The 19,024-nt window shown below is 36.6% G+C and overlaps 1 protein-coding gene across 23 annotated transcripts in view; it reads left to right on the plus strand.

The window, feature by feature from the left end:
• LOC122224032 (coiled-coil domain-containing protein 7-like) overlaps positions 1-19,024 on the plus strand; it is a 233,006-nt gene that overhangs the window by 65,501 nt on the left and 148,481 nt on the right. For 14 of the 23 annotated variants that reach the window (XR_006204633.1, XR_006204632.1, XM_042945276.1 and 11 more), the window contains exons 4-6: positions 8,258-8,368; positions 14,438-14,548; positions 17,894-17,995. Coding sequence is in view for 20 of the 23 variants with exons in the window: in XM_042945276.1 (XP_042801210.1) it covers positions 8,258-8,368; positions 14,438-14,548; positions 17,894-17,995 (324 nt within the window). In the remaining 3 variants the exon portion in view is untranslated. Of the gene's footprint in view, positions 1-6,800; positions 6,885-6,908; positions 7,046-7,212; positions 7,285-8,257; positions 8,369-12,691; positions 12,880-14,422; positions 14,549-17,893; positions 17,996-19,024 lie in introns of those variants that run through there. The other 9 variants (XM_042945283.1, XM_042945291.1, XM_042945293.1 and 6 more) reach the window with 9 other exon arrangements.

The raw sequence follows: 19,024 nt of genomic DNA on the forward strand, positions 1-19,024 counted from the left end.
CTCACACCTGTCAAAATGGCTAAAATTAACAGCTCGGGCAACAACAGATGTTGGTGAGGATGTGGAGAAAGGGGAATACTCTTGCACTGTTGGTGGGAATGCAAACTGGTACAGCCACTCCAGAAAACAGTATGGAGTATCAAAACATTAAAAATAGAATTACCCTGTGACCCATCAATTTCACTATTAGGATTTGCACTACTAGGAATTGTACTACTAGGAATTTATCCAAAGGATACAGGAGTGCTGATTTGAAGGGGTACATGCACCCCAGTGTTTATAGCAGCACTATCAACAATAGCCAAAGTATGAAAAGAACCCAAATGCCCATCAACTGATGAATGGATTAAGAATTGGCATACATATTCAATGGAATACTACTCATCTTGAAAAAGAATGACATCTTGCCATTTACACCAATGTGGATGAACTGGAGGGTATTGTGCTAAGCGAAATAAGTCAGTCAGAGAAAGACATATATCATATGATTTTACTCATATGTGGAATTTGAGAAAATTAACAGATGATCATAGGGGTAGGAAGGGTAGGAAAAATAAGATAAAAACAGAAAGGGAGGCAAACCATAAAAGACTCTTAAATACAGAGAACAAACTTAGGGTTGATAGGGGTCCAAGGTGGGGAAAATGGGTATGGGCATTAAGGAGGGCACTTGTTCAGATGTGCACTGGGTGTCATATGTAAGTGATGAATCACTGGAACCTACGCCTGAAGCCAAGACTACACTGTATGTTAGCTAACTTGAGAACAAAAAGACAAACAAACAAAAAAGCAAAAAACAAACAACAAAACAGTATGCAAGGGTTCCCTTTTCTCCAAATCCTTACCAACACTTATTTCATGTCTTTTTTATAATAGCCATTCTAAAACATGTGAAGTGATATCTCTTTGTAGTTTTGATTTGCATTTACCTGATGATTACCTTTTTATGTACCCGTTGGCCATCTATATTACTTCTATTGGAAAAAAATATCTATTCAAATCTTCTGCCCATTTCTTAATTGGGTTGTTTGATTCTTTGCTATTAAGTTGTATGAGTTCTTTATATTTTTGAAATTAACCCTTCATATGATATATGACTTACAAATATTTTTCCCGATTCTATACATTGCCTTTTCATTTTGTTGATGGTTTCCTTTGCTAAGCACAAGTTTTTTTTTTATTTTTTTTATTTTTTTTTAACGTTTATTTATTTTTGAGAGAGAGAGACAGAGCATGAACGGGGGAGGGTCAGAGAGAGAGGGAGACACAGAATCTGAAACAGGCTCAAGGCTCTGCGCGGTCAGCACAGAGCCCCACGCGGGGCTCGAACTCACGGACAGCGAGATCATGACCTGAGCCGAAGTCGGCCGCCCAACCAACTGAGCCACCCAGGCGCCCCAAGCACAAGTTTTTGAGCTTGATTTAGTCCCACTTGTTTATTTTTCCTTTGGTTACCTTTACTTTTTGTGTCAAATTCAAAAATCATCACCAAAAATTGTGTCAAGGAGCTTTCCACCTATGGTTACTTCTAGTAGTTTTATGGTTTCAGGTCTTACACTCAAGTCTTTAACACACTTTGACTTTATTTTTGTGTATGGTGAAAGACAGTGGCACAGTTTCATTCTTTTGCATATGACTGTCCAGTTTTCCCAGCACCATTTTTTGAATAGACTACATCGAATATTTTTGGTTCCTTCATCATACATTAATTTACCATGTTTGCATCGGTTTATTTCTGGGAACTCTATTCTGATCCATTGATTTATGTGTCTGTCCTTATAGCAATAGTGTTTTGATTACTATAACTTTGTATATAGTTTGAATCCGGAAGTGTGGTGCTTCTACCTTTGTTCTTTCTCAAGATTGCTTTGGATATTTGAGGTTTTGTGGTTCCATATAAATCTTAGGATTGTTCTGTTTCTGTGAAAATACCATTGGAAGTTTGATAAGGATTGCATTCAATCTCTACATTGCTTTTGGTAGTATAGACATTTTAGCAATATTAATTCATATAATCCATGAGCATGGACTATAATTCCATTTATTTATGTGTTCTATTTCTTTAATAAATGTCTTATAATTTTCAGTGTACTGGTATTTCACCCCCTTGGTTACATTTCTTCCTAGGAACTTTATTCTTTTGGATGCTATTGTAAAAGACATTGTTTTCCTAATTTTACTTCTTTCTGCTACTCTATTGTTAATATGTGTAAATGCAACTGACCTTCGTATATTGTTTTTATATCTTGCTACTTTATTGAATTTATTAGTTTTAACTATTTTTTGGTGGAGGCTTCAGGCTTTTCCATATATAATATCACATTATCTACAAATAGAAACAGTGTTATTTCTTTCTTTCCAGTTTTGGATGCTTTGTATATTTTTTCTTATTTAATTGTTTTGGCTAAGACTTCCAATACCACATTATATAAAAGTGGTGAGAGTGGATGTCCTTGTCTTGTTCCTGATCTTAGAGAAAAAGCTTTCAGCTTTTTATCCTTGAGTATGATGTTAGCTGTGAGCTTTTCTTATATATGGCCTTTGTTGTGTTGAGGTGAATTCTTTTTATACTTAATTTATTGAGAATATGTTATGAAAAGTTGAAATTTTGTCAAATGCTTTTTCTGCATGTTTAGATTATCATGTGATTTTTCTTATACTTTTCTCTTTAATGTGGCATATCATAGTGAATTATTTGCATATGTTGAACTATCCCTACCTCCCTAAAATAAATGCCATTTGGTCATGATGCACGATCTTTTTAATGTGCCATTGAATTCTGTTTTCTATAGATTTTTGCATCTATGTTCACCAGGGATATTGGCCTATTGTTTTGTGGGTTTTTTTGTGGGATCTTTGGCTTTGGTATCAGGGTAATGCTGGCCTCATAAAAAGAGATTTCAGAATTTTGCTATGAGTGAATGATTGTGTTTATAAGTTGAACTCCGAATCACCAATGTGATGGCATTAGAAGTGAGGGCTTTGAGAATTGCTTGGGTCATGAGGGTAACGCCCTCATGAATGGGATTAGTGTTCTTATAAAAGAGACCCACAGAGATCCTTCATCCCTTCTGTCATGTAAGGAATAGTGAGAAGGTGTAAGCTGAGTCAGGAATGGGTTCTCACCAGAACATAACCCTGCTGCATCTTTGATCTTAGACTCCCAGCTTCCTTAACTATGAGAAATAAATTTGTCTTGTTTACAAGCTACACAGTCCATGGTATTTTGTTATATCAGCCCAGATGGATTTAAATAGAAATGTTCCCTTTACACACACACACACACACACACACACACACACACACACACACACCCCTTGCCTCTCTCACTATGTGTGTGTGTTTAAGAAGGGTTGGTATTAATTTTTCTGCACATTTTTGGTAAAATTCACCTATGAAGTCATCTGATCCTAGAATTTTCTTTGTTGAGTGCCTTTTGATAACTCTCAATACGTTTATTTGTTACTTACCCATTTAAGCTTTCTATTTCTTCTTGATTCAGACTTAGTATTTTGTATGTTGCTAGGAATTCACCCACTTCTTCTAGGGTGGCCCAATTTGTTGATGTTTAATCGTTCATAATATTCCATTATAATTTTTAAAAAATTTCTGTGACATCAGAAGTAATAGTCCTCATTTGTGATTTTATTTGAGTCCTCTCTTTTTTCTTAGCCTAGTTATTGGCTGTCAATTTTGTTTATCTTTTCAAAAATCCAACTCTTAGTTTAGTGATTTTTTTTATTGTTTTTCTATTTTTATTTATTTATGCCCTAACTTTTATTATTCCTTTCCTTCTACTAACTTTGATCATAATTTGTTTTTCTCTTTCCAGTTCTTTCAAGTATAAAGCTAAGTGTTTTTATTTGAGAGCTTGATCTTTTAGCTGCCTTCAAATAATCAAGCTATGCTTATTCCTTCAGTGTTCTAGGTGAGGAGAGATAGAAGTGGGCCTCAGGGATCATCATGAAAGGATTTTGAAGCCTGAAACTCACTTCTCTCTTTTCCTCATGGGAGAAATTGTGAATGAAGGCATCTCTTTCAGTGCAGAGCTGTGATGGCTTGGTAGAGGAGTGATACAGATAAAGTGAAGTCATTTTTCTTGCCCTTTTTAAAATTATTTTTTTAACTTTATTTATTTTGAGAGAGACAGAGTATGAACATAGATGGGGCAGAGAGAGAGAGAGGGAGAGGGAGGGAGGGAGAATCTGAAGTTGGCTCTGCACTGTCAGCACAGATCCCAATGTTGTGGTCAAACTCATGAAACTGTGTGATCATGACCTGAGCCAAAATCAAGAGTTGAATGCTCAGCCAACTGAGCCACCCCGGTGCTCCTCTTACCCTTTTTAATATGGCTGTTTTAGGATGCTATGCTTCACTGGTGTGGTGGAACCTCTCAACCAAACTCTGGAGCTCTCATAAATGTATTTTATCCATAGATGGTTGTTAAATCAGTGTTAAGTGGAATTCAGGGCAGAGACTTCTTAGTCTGCCATCTTGCTGATGTCACCCTCTAAATCATTTTAAATTAAACTCATCAAAAGATGTTTTCTTTTATTCATGAATCAGTATTTGAGCTTATATTTTATAGCAATTTTACATTTTAACCTAAATCGTGAGTACTCCAAAATAGCTACAGAATAAAAGACAAATTATTAATAACTTTTGTTTTTTTTTTCTCTAGTCTTAAGACTATTTCATATCCATGGGTTATACACTCAGTATTTGCCAAACCATATAACAGGCCAAAAATAGTCTCTTAAAAGTATTGCACCTTTCATAGGAGAAGGGAAGTTAAGATAAGATAAAAACAGAGAGGGAGGCAAACCATAAGACTCTTAAGTACATGGGGAGCCTGGGTGGCTCAGTCGGTTGAGCGGCCGACTTCAGCTCAGGTCATGATCTCGCAATCCATGAGTTTGAGCCCCGCGTCGGGCTTTGTGCTGACAGCTCAGAGCCTGGAGCCTGTTTCAGATTCTGCGTCTCCCTCTCTCTGATCCTCCCCCGTTCATGCTCTGTCTCTCTCTGTCTCAAAAATAAATAAACGTTAAAAAAATTAAAAAAAAAAGACTCTTAAGTACATAGAACAAACTGAGGGTTGATGGGAGTGGGGAAAATGAGTGATGGGCATTAAGGAGGGCACTTGTTGGGATGAGCATGGGGTATTACACATAAGTGATAAATCACTGGATTCTACTCCTGAAGTCAAGACTACACATATGTTAACTAACTTGAGAATTAAAAAAAAAGGAATTGTACCTTTCAGCTGACTCCAGAAGATTATGGTACCAAAGGCCAATGAGCACCTCTGGCTTCTAGCAGTATCCTTCTGCCATAGGCTCTAAACACTGAACTGAGAGGTTACTGAGAACTATAACCCAAACACAAATGTGAGTCAAAAACTCACTCTGGGTACAGAGTGGGTGGTGTGTTGGAGGGCCTCTGAGTCATTCTATGATTATGTCCTACTCAAGGATAGAGACCTTTGTGGTATCCTGATATATGAATTCCATCAAGATGATCACATGATGATCATGATGCCAAAGCACTAGTAGCTGAAAAGTCCTACCAATTGTTGGGCCTCCTTTGTATTTATTGGGGCTTAGAGATACTAAAAGCTTAGCAATTATCTCTTATAGAATGAAACACACTGCCCCTTCCCAGTTTAATCCCAGAGATTTTACTTGGTTACCAGGTCCTTGTGCTTTTTTTTTTTTTTTTGTATTAATGGCCCAGTCTTGTTACCACATGTGAATCCATGTGCCTTCTGTCTTTGTTGGATAGTACCCTTGTTTAGATTCAAAGGAGGGTATCAATATTTGTATAGGGTATCAGTGTATAGTGGAAAGCTAGTGTTTTATGTGGGAGTGGGACTTTTTCCAGGTCATGGCCTGTGGAAAGACATTACATGTGTATTGCAACTCACTACATATATGGCAAACTGATCTTGAGCATCCATGTGGATAAAAATGTTGAAAGGGACATTTGAAATATCAATTACTTTATATATATTTCCCTCTGCTTAGGCAATGACCTGCATGACAGTAATGATATTGAATAACATCATTGCACAGGGCTCCATGATTGCATTGCATCTCTAATAGTCAGTTGAATCTCCAGACACAAGGGGCTTAATCCACAGGCTAGATAGGACTACTGAATGGAGAGATAGTCTCATGGAAAACTTGTGCTTCATTAAGCTCAGAATAAGGAAGCTGTCTCTTTTTCTCCTCCAAATAGTTGCTTTGGTAGTTAAAGGTGCTAGGCAGTAGTAATCTGTTAGGTTCAGAGTTTTCTACATGAGGTCTCTGAAATGGTCACAATTGCAGGATTTCCTGTCATAGCTTAGGGATAAGGGAGAGGGGCTGGGCATGCACAGGTATATAAACATATATATCAACAACACATTCAGTAGTGGAGTCCATAACAATAGGGTTTGGGGTGGTGGTGGCTGAAGGGATATACCTATAGTTGGTTGCTTCAAATCCAACACCAGAGAGTATTATCTGTTACTCCTTCATCTTGGTCCAAAAGGCCCAAGAAATACAATTCTTCCTCACCTCCCCAATGAACTGTGACTTTGCCAAATGCCTCCATGTTACCAATGGGGTCATAGGGACCTTGGCCTAACACATAGTCTTGTTTATTTTTTAAAGTTGAGAGATCTGAGTAAAAGTAGGAGGTTGTTCTCTGATTCATCTTAAGATTCACTGGGAGGCCTGGAGGGACTATGTGGACTTTAGTGGGGCTCTGTGTTATGCCCCAGTGACCATTATCTGGTCACAAGTATCTGATGGAGAGCTTTTTAATCTCTTCCTGGAGACCCATTGTTGAGTAACAAGACCCATAGATGTCTTTGGGAAAGACTTTAACCAGGTGGTCCGGGAGTAAGTACTCACTTATCATTTGTACATCATTCTGGCTGCTAGTGAAAAGTTGGTATCTTGCTAGTAGTTGCCTTTTCTTTGCTTGGAAGTTTTTAAGTTAATATCTGGATTGTTCCATGAACCAGCTGACATCACCTTGTAAGGAGGTTTAATTGAGCTAGGTAACCAGTGAGAGTTGCAAGAATGAAATTAGATCGGAGTCCGGTAAACAATCTCATCATTTACCATGCTCGCTCCTAATTGTTGAACCAAGGAACTATCAGGTGGCTTGCAGAGCACCTTGTAGGTGGTTGTAAAAGTGGTCCAAATTTTTTTTTTTTTTTGGTAGAGAACTCACCTTATTTGGACCAAACCAGTTCAAGACCAAATAGTAGCTAACTAAGGAAGGAGAGCGTCTCAGGTATTAATGTTGTTTCTTCCACTTGACCCCTTCTTCATCTTTCTTAGGCAAAGTGGCCACTGAAAGACTTCCTGAATGAGGGAGTCTGTAGTGACACACTTCACAAAGTGCCACTGTCCCTAACTACATTTAATAAGATTACTTCCTTTATGCTGGAGGCAAACTATTCATGGTTTCTTTGGGTCCCTAGGCAAAGTAATCCTGAGGGTCCTACATTCTTTTTCATTAAACATGAGAAAAATTCACTGCATTATAAGTTGTCATCAGCACCAGAGACATGCTTAGATCTAGTAGTCATTGTGTGCAATCTACATGAAGGGTCTACACAACTTTTGATGACAATCTACTTTATTTTCTGGTTTGTCTTTCCTGTGTTTCTTTTTCTAAAGGTAAGTATATATTTTCTTTTTATTTCCCATTCTTTTTTTTCCTAAAAGCATACTTGATAGCTTCCATTTGCACTTTTTCCCAAATAAACTTACCTCTTAGCAATCCCTTAAAGTTGGGATATAGTAATTTTTAAAATTACTTTAGAGCCACATGTGTAACTCTTTGTACCACATTATACATCATAGTTGATATTACTTTGTTATTTAACCAATCTCATATGCTTATATATTTGGGTGCTTTTGAGTATCTTATAATTACAAATATGGTGTAATGAATAATATTGTATGCGTGCATTTATATTGTTTGGGCTATGACTATATATATTAACCTAAACTATAAAGAATCCAAAGCAAGTAGGAACTAATATAAAATATATTTTTATGACAAGAAATGTTTATGAAATAATGAGACTACTTCAACACACACATATTAAAATTCTTCTCATCATAAAATCCTAGGTCTAGCATTATGGTAATAAAAATGAGAGAAAATAATGCTATATACTTGTTATAAGTGTGATCTCTAGAGATTTCAAATAGAACTGTTTTTCTGTTTAATGAACTAAATGTATCTCTTTATGTAGATAATGATGATGTACCAGATAAAAACCTTATGCTTAAGCATCAAGACTCAAAGTCAGAAACAGAAATGCAAGTAAAGAAACAAAAAACTTCCCAAGGTGAAGCATTCATTATTAAGTAGAATAATTATAGATAAATCTAAATTATTTTAAGTTATATTCATCAAATCTCTTTACTTTGGTTCATGAATATGTATTTGAACATATATTTTATAGAGATTTTTACACTTTGATTTAAAGTATGATTACCCTAAGATAGTTAAAGAACAAAAACAAAAGTATTGATAACTTCTGGTTGGAATTGCTTGTATTGAGACTATTTCACAGTCATGAGTCATATGTCAGTATCCACTGAAGCTCAATAATAGACCACTAATTATTTCTTAAAGGGTGTATATTTTTCACCTAGCTACTGCTAGAGATTATGGATTCAAAGGTCCAACAGATGCCTCTTATCTGTGGCAGTGTTTTTCTTCCTAAAGTTCCAACTGACAAAGAGAGACATTGTTGAGATCTGTAACTCGAAAAGCAAAATGGATCAGAGGAGCCTAGGGGAAGGGTTGCCTCAGTATGAGGGCTTCCAGGTCATTCTTCTGGTTGTGGATCCATTAAAAGTAAATGACCTTTCTTATAATCCCAGTGATAGGGGGCATTGAGCATGCAAGTAAGTGAATAGTTCCATCAATTATCAGGTATCCTTTATAATTGTTGTAGCATGGAGGGCCAAAGCCAGTTTCCTCTAATGGGATGAGACACCATATCTCTTGTACATAATGCCTAGGAATTTCATTTGGGTACTAGGTTCTTGAACTTTGTAATAATGGCCCATCAAGTTACCACCTGTGCATCAGCAAGGTGTCTAGCCCTTGGTTTTGGTTAGTTCCTTGTCTGGAACCAATATAATGATATTATCAATAACATAGAAAGCTATTCCTCCCTCTGGTAGTAGGATATTTTCCAGGTTATGATCTATGCATTGGTGACAGATCAAAAATTTAGATAGATTTGTGGAGGGATATGAGTGATGAGTTGTACCCATTCTACACAAGAATGAACTGATACTAATAATTCCCAGCCAGAGGGATACTGAAAAGGGTTGCAATATCAATTGTTGCATAACAAGTTCCCACACTGTGGACAATAGTTTCTACGTCAGTCAGTGTCAGATACTGCTAGTACCAAGGGCTGTCCTTTGTATTGAATGACCAAAATCAGTTGAGTATGAACTCAAGGCCAGATGCACAAGCCAATTTATTTATTGAATGGGGACATAGTTTCCAGGAGATTTTGCTGTCTTAAGATCAGCAAAGAGGGAAATTATTTATCTTATTTCCCAGGAAGATTTTTGGGAGACAAAGGTGCTAGGTGCTGGCAATTAGGTAGGTTAACTGTTTTCTTATGCTCCCCTAAAATGGCTCTAACTGCAACAATTTCCATCAGGGCTTGGAAGAATGTGAGTGCAGTTTCTTATAGACAATATATCTCTAACACATATCTCTAATACATTTATTTTCTGGGGCCATAACAATGGAATTTTTTGTTGACCCAAGAGGACCTTGTCTGTTCTGGATAATAGTTCCATTGGTGTTGGCCTCAGACCCCAAACCAGACAGCATTATTTGTGTTCCTGTCATCCTGTCATCCTGATGTCAAGAGTTGTGATTACAGCCACTTATGTACCACTATTCAAAAGACATTAAAAAATGCATTTGTCCACCATTTCCCAGTTAACTTCTTCCTTAGCAGAGGTCCTCATGTGTCCACTGGGTATATTGGGATGTGGCCTATCCCCTTGTATTTTTCATTTTTGAAAGGCAAAAGTTCAGAGTAAAAATTGGCTGGGCTTTCTGACTCCTGTCAAGATTCACTGGGAGGACATTTGGGCTCTTTACATAATTTGGCTATTGTTGATAATGCTGCTATATACACTGAAGTGTATGTATCCCTTCAAATCAGTATTTTTTATTTCTTTGGGCAAATACCTAGTAGTAGTTAGTTCTATTTTTAACTTTTTGGGGAACCTCCATACTGTTTTTCAGAGTGGCTACACCAGTTTGCATTCCCACTAGCAGTGTAAGAGAGTTCCTTTTTATCTGCATACTTACCAACATCTTTGTCTCCTGTGTTGTTAACTGTAGCCATTCTGATGGGGTGAGGTAATATCTCATTGTAGTTTTGATTTATATTTCCCTGATGATGAATGATGTTGAGAATATTTTCATGTGTTAGCCATCTAGATGTCTATTTTTGGAAAATGTCTATTCATGTTTTCTGGCCATTTTTTAACTGGATTTTCATTTTTGGGTGTTGTCATTTATAATTTATTTATATATTTTGGATACCAACCCTTTATCGGATATGTCACTTTTAAATATCTTCTCTAATTCTGTAGATTTCCTTTTAGCTTTGTTTATTGTTTCCTTCACTGTGCAGAGACGTTTTATTTTGATGTTCATTTTTGCTTTTGTTTCCTTGCCTCAGGAGATGTATCTAGTAGAAAGCTTCTATGACCAATGTCAAAGAGGTTCCTACCTGTGTTCTCCTCTGAGATTTTGATGGTTTCATGTCTCACATTTAGATCTTTAATATATTTTGAATTTTTTTTATGTGTGTTGTAAGAAAATGGTTCAGTTTCATTCTTTTGCATGTTGCTCTCCAGTTTTCCCAATACCATTTGTTGAAGAGACTATTTTTCTGATCGGATATTGTTTCCTGCTTAGTTGAAGATTAATTGACCTTATAGTTGTGGGTTCATTTCTGAGTTTTCTATTCTGTTCCATTGATCTATGTGTTTGTTTTTGCACCAGTGAATATACTGTCTTGATCACTACAGCTTGACTAGTGAATGAATAAAAATGTAACACACACACACACACACACACACACACACACACACAGACACACACACACACACACACACACACTGAAATATTACTCAGCCATAAAAAAGAATGAAATCTTGCTATTTGCAATGTCGTGAATGGAGCTAGAGAGTATTATACTAAGTGAGATAAGTTATTCAGAGAAAGACAAATACCATATGATTTCACTCATATGTGGAATTTAAGAAACAGATAAACATGTAAAAAAAAAGGAGGAGCAAACAATAAATCAGACTCTTAATTATAGAGGACAAACTTAGGGTTGCTGGAGGGGAGGTGGGCTGGGAGATGGGTTAAATGGGTGATTAAGGGCATTTGTGATGAGCACTTGGTATTGTATGTAAGTAAGTGATAATCACTAAATCCTATACATGAAACTGATATTAACTGTATGTTAACTAACTGGAATTTAAATAAAAGTTTGGAAGAGAAAAAAACATTGTAAGGAGTAGAGTGATAACACTTGTTTTTGTCAGAGTAACTGTCACCATGTATACCATAGTGGTACAGACCCTTGAGTGTTCCTGAATACTACCTGTCCATGAGTACCTTGGTAAAGAGTCCTTCAGTCTCTTCATTTGAGAACCCACTGATGGGCAACTGAACTTATATATCTCGTCTAGAAAACCTTTGCTTATCTTGTCCAGGTTTAGCTGACCAATTACCATTTGATATCACTTTTTCTGCTGGTCAATAGTTGCTACCTTGACAGAACTATTCCATGCCCACTTCTGTGGGCAACATGGCTGTTGCCCAGTCTCTCCAAGGAGTTTTGTATTTACAAGCCCCACAGATGCTAGTCTCCCTCAATAAGTTTAAAAAGATTATCTCCTGTATTATTGAAGGGAACTACCCAGTCTCTAAGGTCTCTTCAGGTCACTGGATCAAGTGACCCTCAAGACCCTACATTCTTTTTCCCTTTAAGAACATATCTCAATAAATTAATGAGTCGTAGGCTAACTATTACAAGGAGGGGTTCTTAAAATTAACAGCATTGAATGCAACTCAGCATGCTAGATCTCTGATAACTTTAGGTCCTATCACCAGAGGACCAAAGGCAGTAGCCAAGGTATTGCTTCCCTAGCTTAGAGTTCATCTGTTGAATATCTAATTTGACCACTCACTGTGTGTTTTGGCCAGTGAATTGAGAGGTAAATAGAAGGACCATTGTTCATGCTCAGAATTTAATAGTAAAGTATATGTAAATAATACAATAGTACTCTCCTGGAGAGCCCCCGTCAGTGTCCACTAGCACTTCTGGAGATACATTGTCTTGTCTGATGTTGTGCCCTGTAGGACCCTATGACTTTTGTGAATGATCCAGTTGTATCCCTCAAAAGAGTCTTGTAGACTCACTAGCACCTCCCAAAGTTCTCCTTCCAGAATTTTACTTTATTGTTGACTATGCCAATTTGTCAGAGAAAAAGCTGCCAATTTTGACTTCATCAATTTAGATAGCAAACCCAACTGAAAGTAACAGTTAAGCTTTTATTCACTTACTACAATAGTATAAACAAGAGTCTAAATAGGAAAACGTCTTTCATTTACTCCACAGAACCAAACCAGCAAAGGGTCAGATGTATCAGTACAGATGGGAGTGAAGTTTGGGGGAAGATAATCTCATAGCTGAAGAAGCCCCAAACAAAAGGTTCTGGTCTGTTTTTTAATCCAGGAGCCTTGCAAATATTGATGTAGGATGACTAGGAGTACAGAAGTCCTAAATACTGAGTTGAAATCAGAAAGGTATCTTTAAATATCCCTAGTAAAGTGGACTATTGAGAAGTGCCTAAAAAGTACAGTGTATTAGCTGACTCCTCCCTTTTTCACAAGAAGGCCTCTAATGGAGGCACCTGGCATGGAAACAGAATGCATAAGAGCATGTCATGGATGGGTCTTAGTCTTTGACTGCAACTACCTCAAGTGTCTGGCATTCACAGGCTGTGCATTAAACTTGGTGTGGGTGGTAAATTCCACTCCCCTTCCCCTCTGTGAGTACTGCCAGGTAGAAACTTTGTAATTGTCTATGATTGGGCCTAAAATGTCAAATGTAGGATTTTGGCCTGGAGTTGGATTCCTATATATACATATGTATATATACACATACACATATTTCTACACACATACACATATGTGCACATATACATGCATATACACATGCAGAGACATATTTAGATAGCAAGCCAAATTGAAAGTAACAACTAATTTCTAAATTAATTTAGAAATCATGAGTTCTCATGGACATCTTAAATTTCAGTCCATCCCCTCAGTACTTTTTCTTCCCTTCCTTTTTTTCATATGCAGATGTTCTTTCTTTTATAGTGTGAACCTGACTCTGAACAACCATATTAATTTGCTCATCCCTACAACGTTTCTGAAATTATTTCAGAATTGCTTAGTATATGCCACTAGAAAAATAAACCTATTGAAAGATTCTGTTATATGTTTGTAGTCTGCCCCCTACTCTCTTGTTGAAGAATGAGGGTTTATGTTAAATAACATATTGCTGAATTACTTAGATTAGTACTTTTTCTTTCTAAGGTTTCTTTCCATTTTAGTTGTCTTATACTTGACCTTATTTCAATTTTTGGAATATGCATAATGTGATCGTACTTCTAAATTAGAAAATAAGTAAAAAGGTATACTTAGAGATTACCATTCCTTCCTCATTATTCCCCTCACATCTTATAGTTGATCATTTGTATTTTTTCTTACATGTTTTCTGTGTTTTCTGTTTTAAAGGTAAGTATCTATTTTGCTCTCTCTTTTTTTATTTTCCTTCTTTTAAAATCATTATCCCCATTTCTGGTTTCTTTTTTCCACGTAATATTATCTCCAGGAAATTCTTATAAGTCAGCTTATAAAGATCTTTATCACATTACTTATGAGATTTTATACCATGCCATAGTTCATAGAATTATATCTTATTCAGTCATCCATACTTGAACATTTATGTAATTTTGAATATTTTTCAATGAAAAATAATGTAGAGATAATGTACATATATTTTTAATTTAATTTTATTAATATTTATTAACATAAAGTATAAATAACACAAGAAAATTAGAGGCTAATATAAATATTTAATGCAAAATATGTTCTTGAATTAAGGAGATAACTCCAACAATTACCCATTAAAACCCTTATCACCTTATTCATGTCAGAATTCACATTATAGTGATGTATTTATAATTGTTTATGTGAAAGAAAATGCTGCTATAGACTATTCCTAAGTTTGAAATTTAGGAATTTCACAATAGTTCTGTTTTGTTAAATGGTTATTTAAAAGCCTCTCTTTATGTAGCTCATGACAACATAACAGATGAAAATCCTGTGCTTGAGCCTCAAGAGTCAATGTCAAAAACCCAACTTCAAGTAAACAAACAAAAAATTGCTAAAGAGGAAAGAGTCACTAGTAAGTATAATAATCATACATAAATATTTTAAATTAATCATATCAGAAGATTGTTTTACTTTGGTTCATGAATATGTATATGAGCATATATTTTGTAGAAAATTTATAGTTTGATTTTTAATCTGAATATCTTAATTGGAGAAGAAAGTCAAAGTATTCATAACTTTTGTTGGTTTCTGCTTGTAAGACAATTTCACATCCATAAGTCATGTGCTCAGTATCCACTAAGATCCAAAGACCGACCAGTAGTATCTCAAGGGGTATACATTTTAGGAAGATTTTGGGTTCAGTAACCCACCAGTCACCTCTGACTTGTGGCATTGTCCTTCTGTCATAGAACTCAAATTGGTAGATAAGGTGTTGAGATCTGTAACTCAAAAAGCAAATGTGTATCAAAGGAACAAACTAGAAGTGTTGTCTGAGAGGCCTGTTGGAGGATCCGTAAGGCATCCGTTTGGCTGGGACCCACTCAAAGGTAGAGGCCTTTTTGGTAAAATTATAGATGGGTATCATTGAGATGTCTGCATAGGTAATGTGAAAGTTCCAGAAGCCAAATAATCCCACTAATTACTGGGTCTCCTTTGTATTTTTTGAGTAGAGAGAGAAAAAAAGCTTTACCCCTTAGAACTTGGAGTGAGACAATGTAATCCTTTCCATTTTGCCCCCATATTTTGCATGAGTATCAGGTTCTTGTGCCTTGTTTATATTAATGGTATAGCTGTGTTGCTGCATGTGGGTTATTACAGTATTCAGTCCTTGTTGGGTAGTACTCTTATCGGGGTCCAGTGGAGAATGTCATAAATATAGTGGAAGGTTAGTACTTGATCGGGGGCAGGGCTTTTTTTCCAGGTTATGGGCTTATGGAAGGACATCAGGGTATATTATAACCCATTACACATAAGGTAAACTTGTGATCCTAATTACCGGTGTTGAACAGGGATGCTAGAAAGGGCATTTATGATACCAGTTGCTGCATACCTGTTTCACTCACCTTGGCCAGTAAACTTCTATGAAGGTCACAATTCCAAGTGACACTAGCATCCATTTCTGTACTATGGTGTTGAGTGATGTTAATAAATTGAGTCTCTAGCTACCCAAGGCCTTACACACAGACTGAAAGGGTTTATGAATAGAGAAAAAAATGTCATGGACAACTTTGTTTTATTAAGCTCAGCAATGAAGGTAATTTTTTTTGTTTCCCTAGGTAGTGTTCTTGGATGGCAAAGGTGCTAGGCACTGGTAGCTTGGTAGGCTTATAGTTTTCCATATACCAAATTAAATTGGCCCTGAACTACATCAGTTGCCAGTAGGGCTTGGGGAGGAAAGGAGTGAGATGTACATAGAAAATACATCTATACAAATAATGCATTCAGTAATGAAAGCCATAACAGTGGAGATTTTTAGTGGCCTGTAAGGACACACCCATAGTTGAGTTTGGATAAAGGTCCCATTTAGTATGCTCAGCCCCAAAACAATTGGACCTTATCTCTTTTCCCCTCATCCTAGTGTCAGTAATTATAGGGATCACATTCATATATGCACCAGTATCCAAGAGGCCTAGAAATGCAATTCTCACCCATCTTCCCATTGAACCATGACCTTGGCATACACCCTCATCCCCAGATGGAGATATAGGAATCTTGACCTAATTCTCATTGTTGTTTATACTGAAAGCTCAAAGTTTGGGTAAAAGTAGGTCATGGGGGAGGAGAGGTCTCTGGTTATCCCAAGATAAACTAAGAAGTGCAGAAAGAAGAGCACTTGTGTTAGTCTTAGATGTCATCATTTGGCTTCTAGTGGGGCTGTGTGTTGGGTGACCTATGGATCACTATCTGGCCATGAATCTTTGTTGGAGAGTCCATTAATGTCATACCTGAGGCCCCATTGTCGAGTAACCAGACTCAGAACTTTTCCTGGGGAAACACTTAATCAGATTGTTTAGAAGTGGGTTCCTGCTTAACATTTTTATGTTACTCCATTCACTAGTCAAACATCGTTATTTCACATTAGCTGGTTTTTCCTTGCCCTGAAATCTGTCAGTTAAGAAGATTCAGGTTGTCTTGTGAACCAATTGACATCACCTTATAAGGAGGTTTAATTGAGCTAGAAACCAGTAAAGGTGGTACAAATGACCCTGGAAATCTGAGTCTAGTTAACAATCTCCTAATCTGTTTACTGTGCTTGCCCCCCATTGTTCAACAAAAGGAACATCAGAGTGGCTCATTGTGGCTCATTTTTCAGGTGGCTATAAAAGTGATCCAAACAGCCTTTCTGGTCTAAGGACACTCAATATTGGTGGGCCAGACTTGAGAAAGGAGCTGAGGACCAAGTGTGTCTAGGGTTTACATTATTGCCTTCCCCGCTTCCTTTTTTTCCTTGGTCAAGTGGCCACTGTCAGGGCACTCTGAATGAGTGAGTCTGCTGTGATGCATCCCCTCACTAAATTTCATGAGTTACCTTCTTAATGATGGAGGCAAACTATCTCATACTCTATGCTCTCCTCAGCTCACTAGCAAAGCAATGTTGAAGGTTTTGTATACTTGTTCATTAAAAATGAGTCTCAAATATATACTACATCATAGACTGTTCCTCAGTGCGAGGGACATGCCTAGCACTATCAAAAGTTATTTAGTAAAATTCAACAAACATCGTCCACAGTGACTTTGGAAAAAACTAAAAAAAACTACTTTTTTTCCCCCTGATTTATCTTTCATGTTTAATTTTGTGAAGGTAAATATCTATTTTTAAATTTCCTTTCTGTTATTTCCTAAAAGATAATGTACTAGATACCCTTTCTACCAGTTTTTTTATTCCACTTAACATTATATCCTGGACATTCCTCCATCAGTTTGATGGGATCTTTTCTTCATTTCTTTTAGAGTTGCATGTACAGTTGTTTGGATCATACTATGTACCATAATTGATATTACTATAGTTTCTAGTATATACCTTAGTTTATTGAACCAGTCTCCTGTGTTTGCATATTTATGTGGTTTTGAATATTTTGCAATTACAAATATGCTGTAATGAATAATCTTGTGCATATATATTTTCATTCCTTCATCAATAATTATGTTTTAATTTAAAGTATTAACAGAAATAAAAACTCAATTGAGACATATTTGAGAACTATGAATGTTAATGGAATAATGAGACAGTTTTAATACATTCATTAAAAACTCTTCCCACCATTTTCATATTGGACCTATAATTATGATAATTTACTTATAACTTTTTAAAAATGAGAGAAAACTTTGCTGTGCATTTGTCAACATTTTGAAAGCCTGGAATCTCACAATATTTTTGTTTTTCCATTTACTGAACTAAATGCCTCTCTTTATGTAGCTCATGATAAAGTACCTGGAAATCATGATCCTAAAGACTCAATGTCAAAAACTCAACTGCAAGTAAAAAAACAAAGAGCTTCCAAAGGGGAAAGATTCTATGGTAAGTATGGTAATTATAGATAGCTTTAAATGAAATTCATTGGAAGATCATTTTTCTTTGGCTTATGAATATTTGTTTCAGTATATTTTTTATAGAAATCAAAGCTTGACTAAAGTTAAGTACCCTAAGATAACTATAGAACAAAGGGAGAAGTATTGATATTCTTTGTTGGTATTTCCTGTCCTATGGTTATTTCTTGGTGAAGGGCAACCACTCAGTGTCTGTAAAGGCCCTGTAACTGGCCAATAATATCTCTTAAAGAATGTGTACCTTTCATCTGTCTCCTGGAGATATGGGTTTGAAAGACCAAAGAGGTACTTCTGACCTATGGCAGTGGCCTCTTGCCTTACCTTCTTTCAGGGAGAAGAGATTTTCCTGAGTTCTGTAAGTCAATGAGCCAATAGAGATTAGAGGGGCCAAATGGAAGGGCAGCCTTGTGACCTGTTGGAGGGACTCTGGGGCATATTCTTGGTCATGGCCCTACTGAAAGGAACTGGCCCTTCTACTTATCCCACAGATAGGCCATCACAGACCCTAAATGGGGAATATGAGAGTGTAAGTAACTGACTTGTCCCATCAATTGCTGGGCTTTCATTTGTTAAAGTAGAGAGGGACAAAGTTGGGCACTCTTCTCTGAAATGAGATGTCATGCCCCTTACAGAGCATGTTGAGGAATTCTATTAGGGTACCAGGTAACTGTAACTTGCCTGTAATACTAACCTCACTGAGTTGCCATTTGTGGATCTGCAGGACAATCAGTATTTGTTTAGTTGTGTCCGTGTTGGTAGATGTCATCAATAGAGTGGAAGTCTATTGATTTCTCTGAGAGTGGGACTTTTTCATGTCACCATTTGTGTGTTGATGGCAGATATTCAGAGAATTTTGACAGCCTTTTGGAAGTATAGTAGTGGCATATGACAACCCAATCCCCAAAGGCTACTGATTATGATCTTCCACAATAAAGGGATGCTAAAAAGGGCATTCATAATAGCAATTGCTGCATCCCAAGTTCCCTCAAATTTGGACATA

Source organism: Panthera leo, chromosome B4 (assembly GCF_018350215.1).
Source record: "Panthera leo isolate Ple1 chromosome B4, P.leo_Ple1_pat1.1, whole genome shotgun sequence".
Taxonomy (NCBI): Eukaryota; Metazoa; Chordata; class Mammalia; order Carnivora; family Felidae; genus Panthera; species Panthera leo.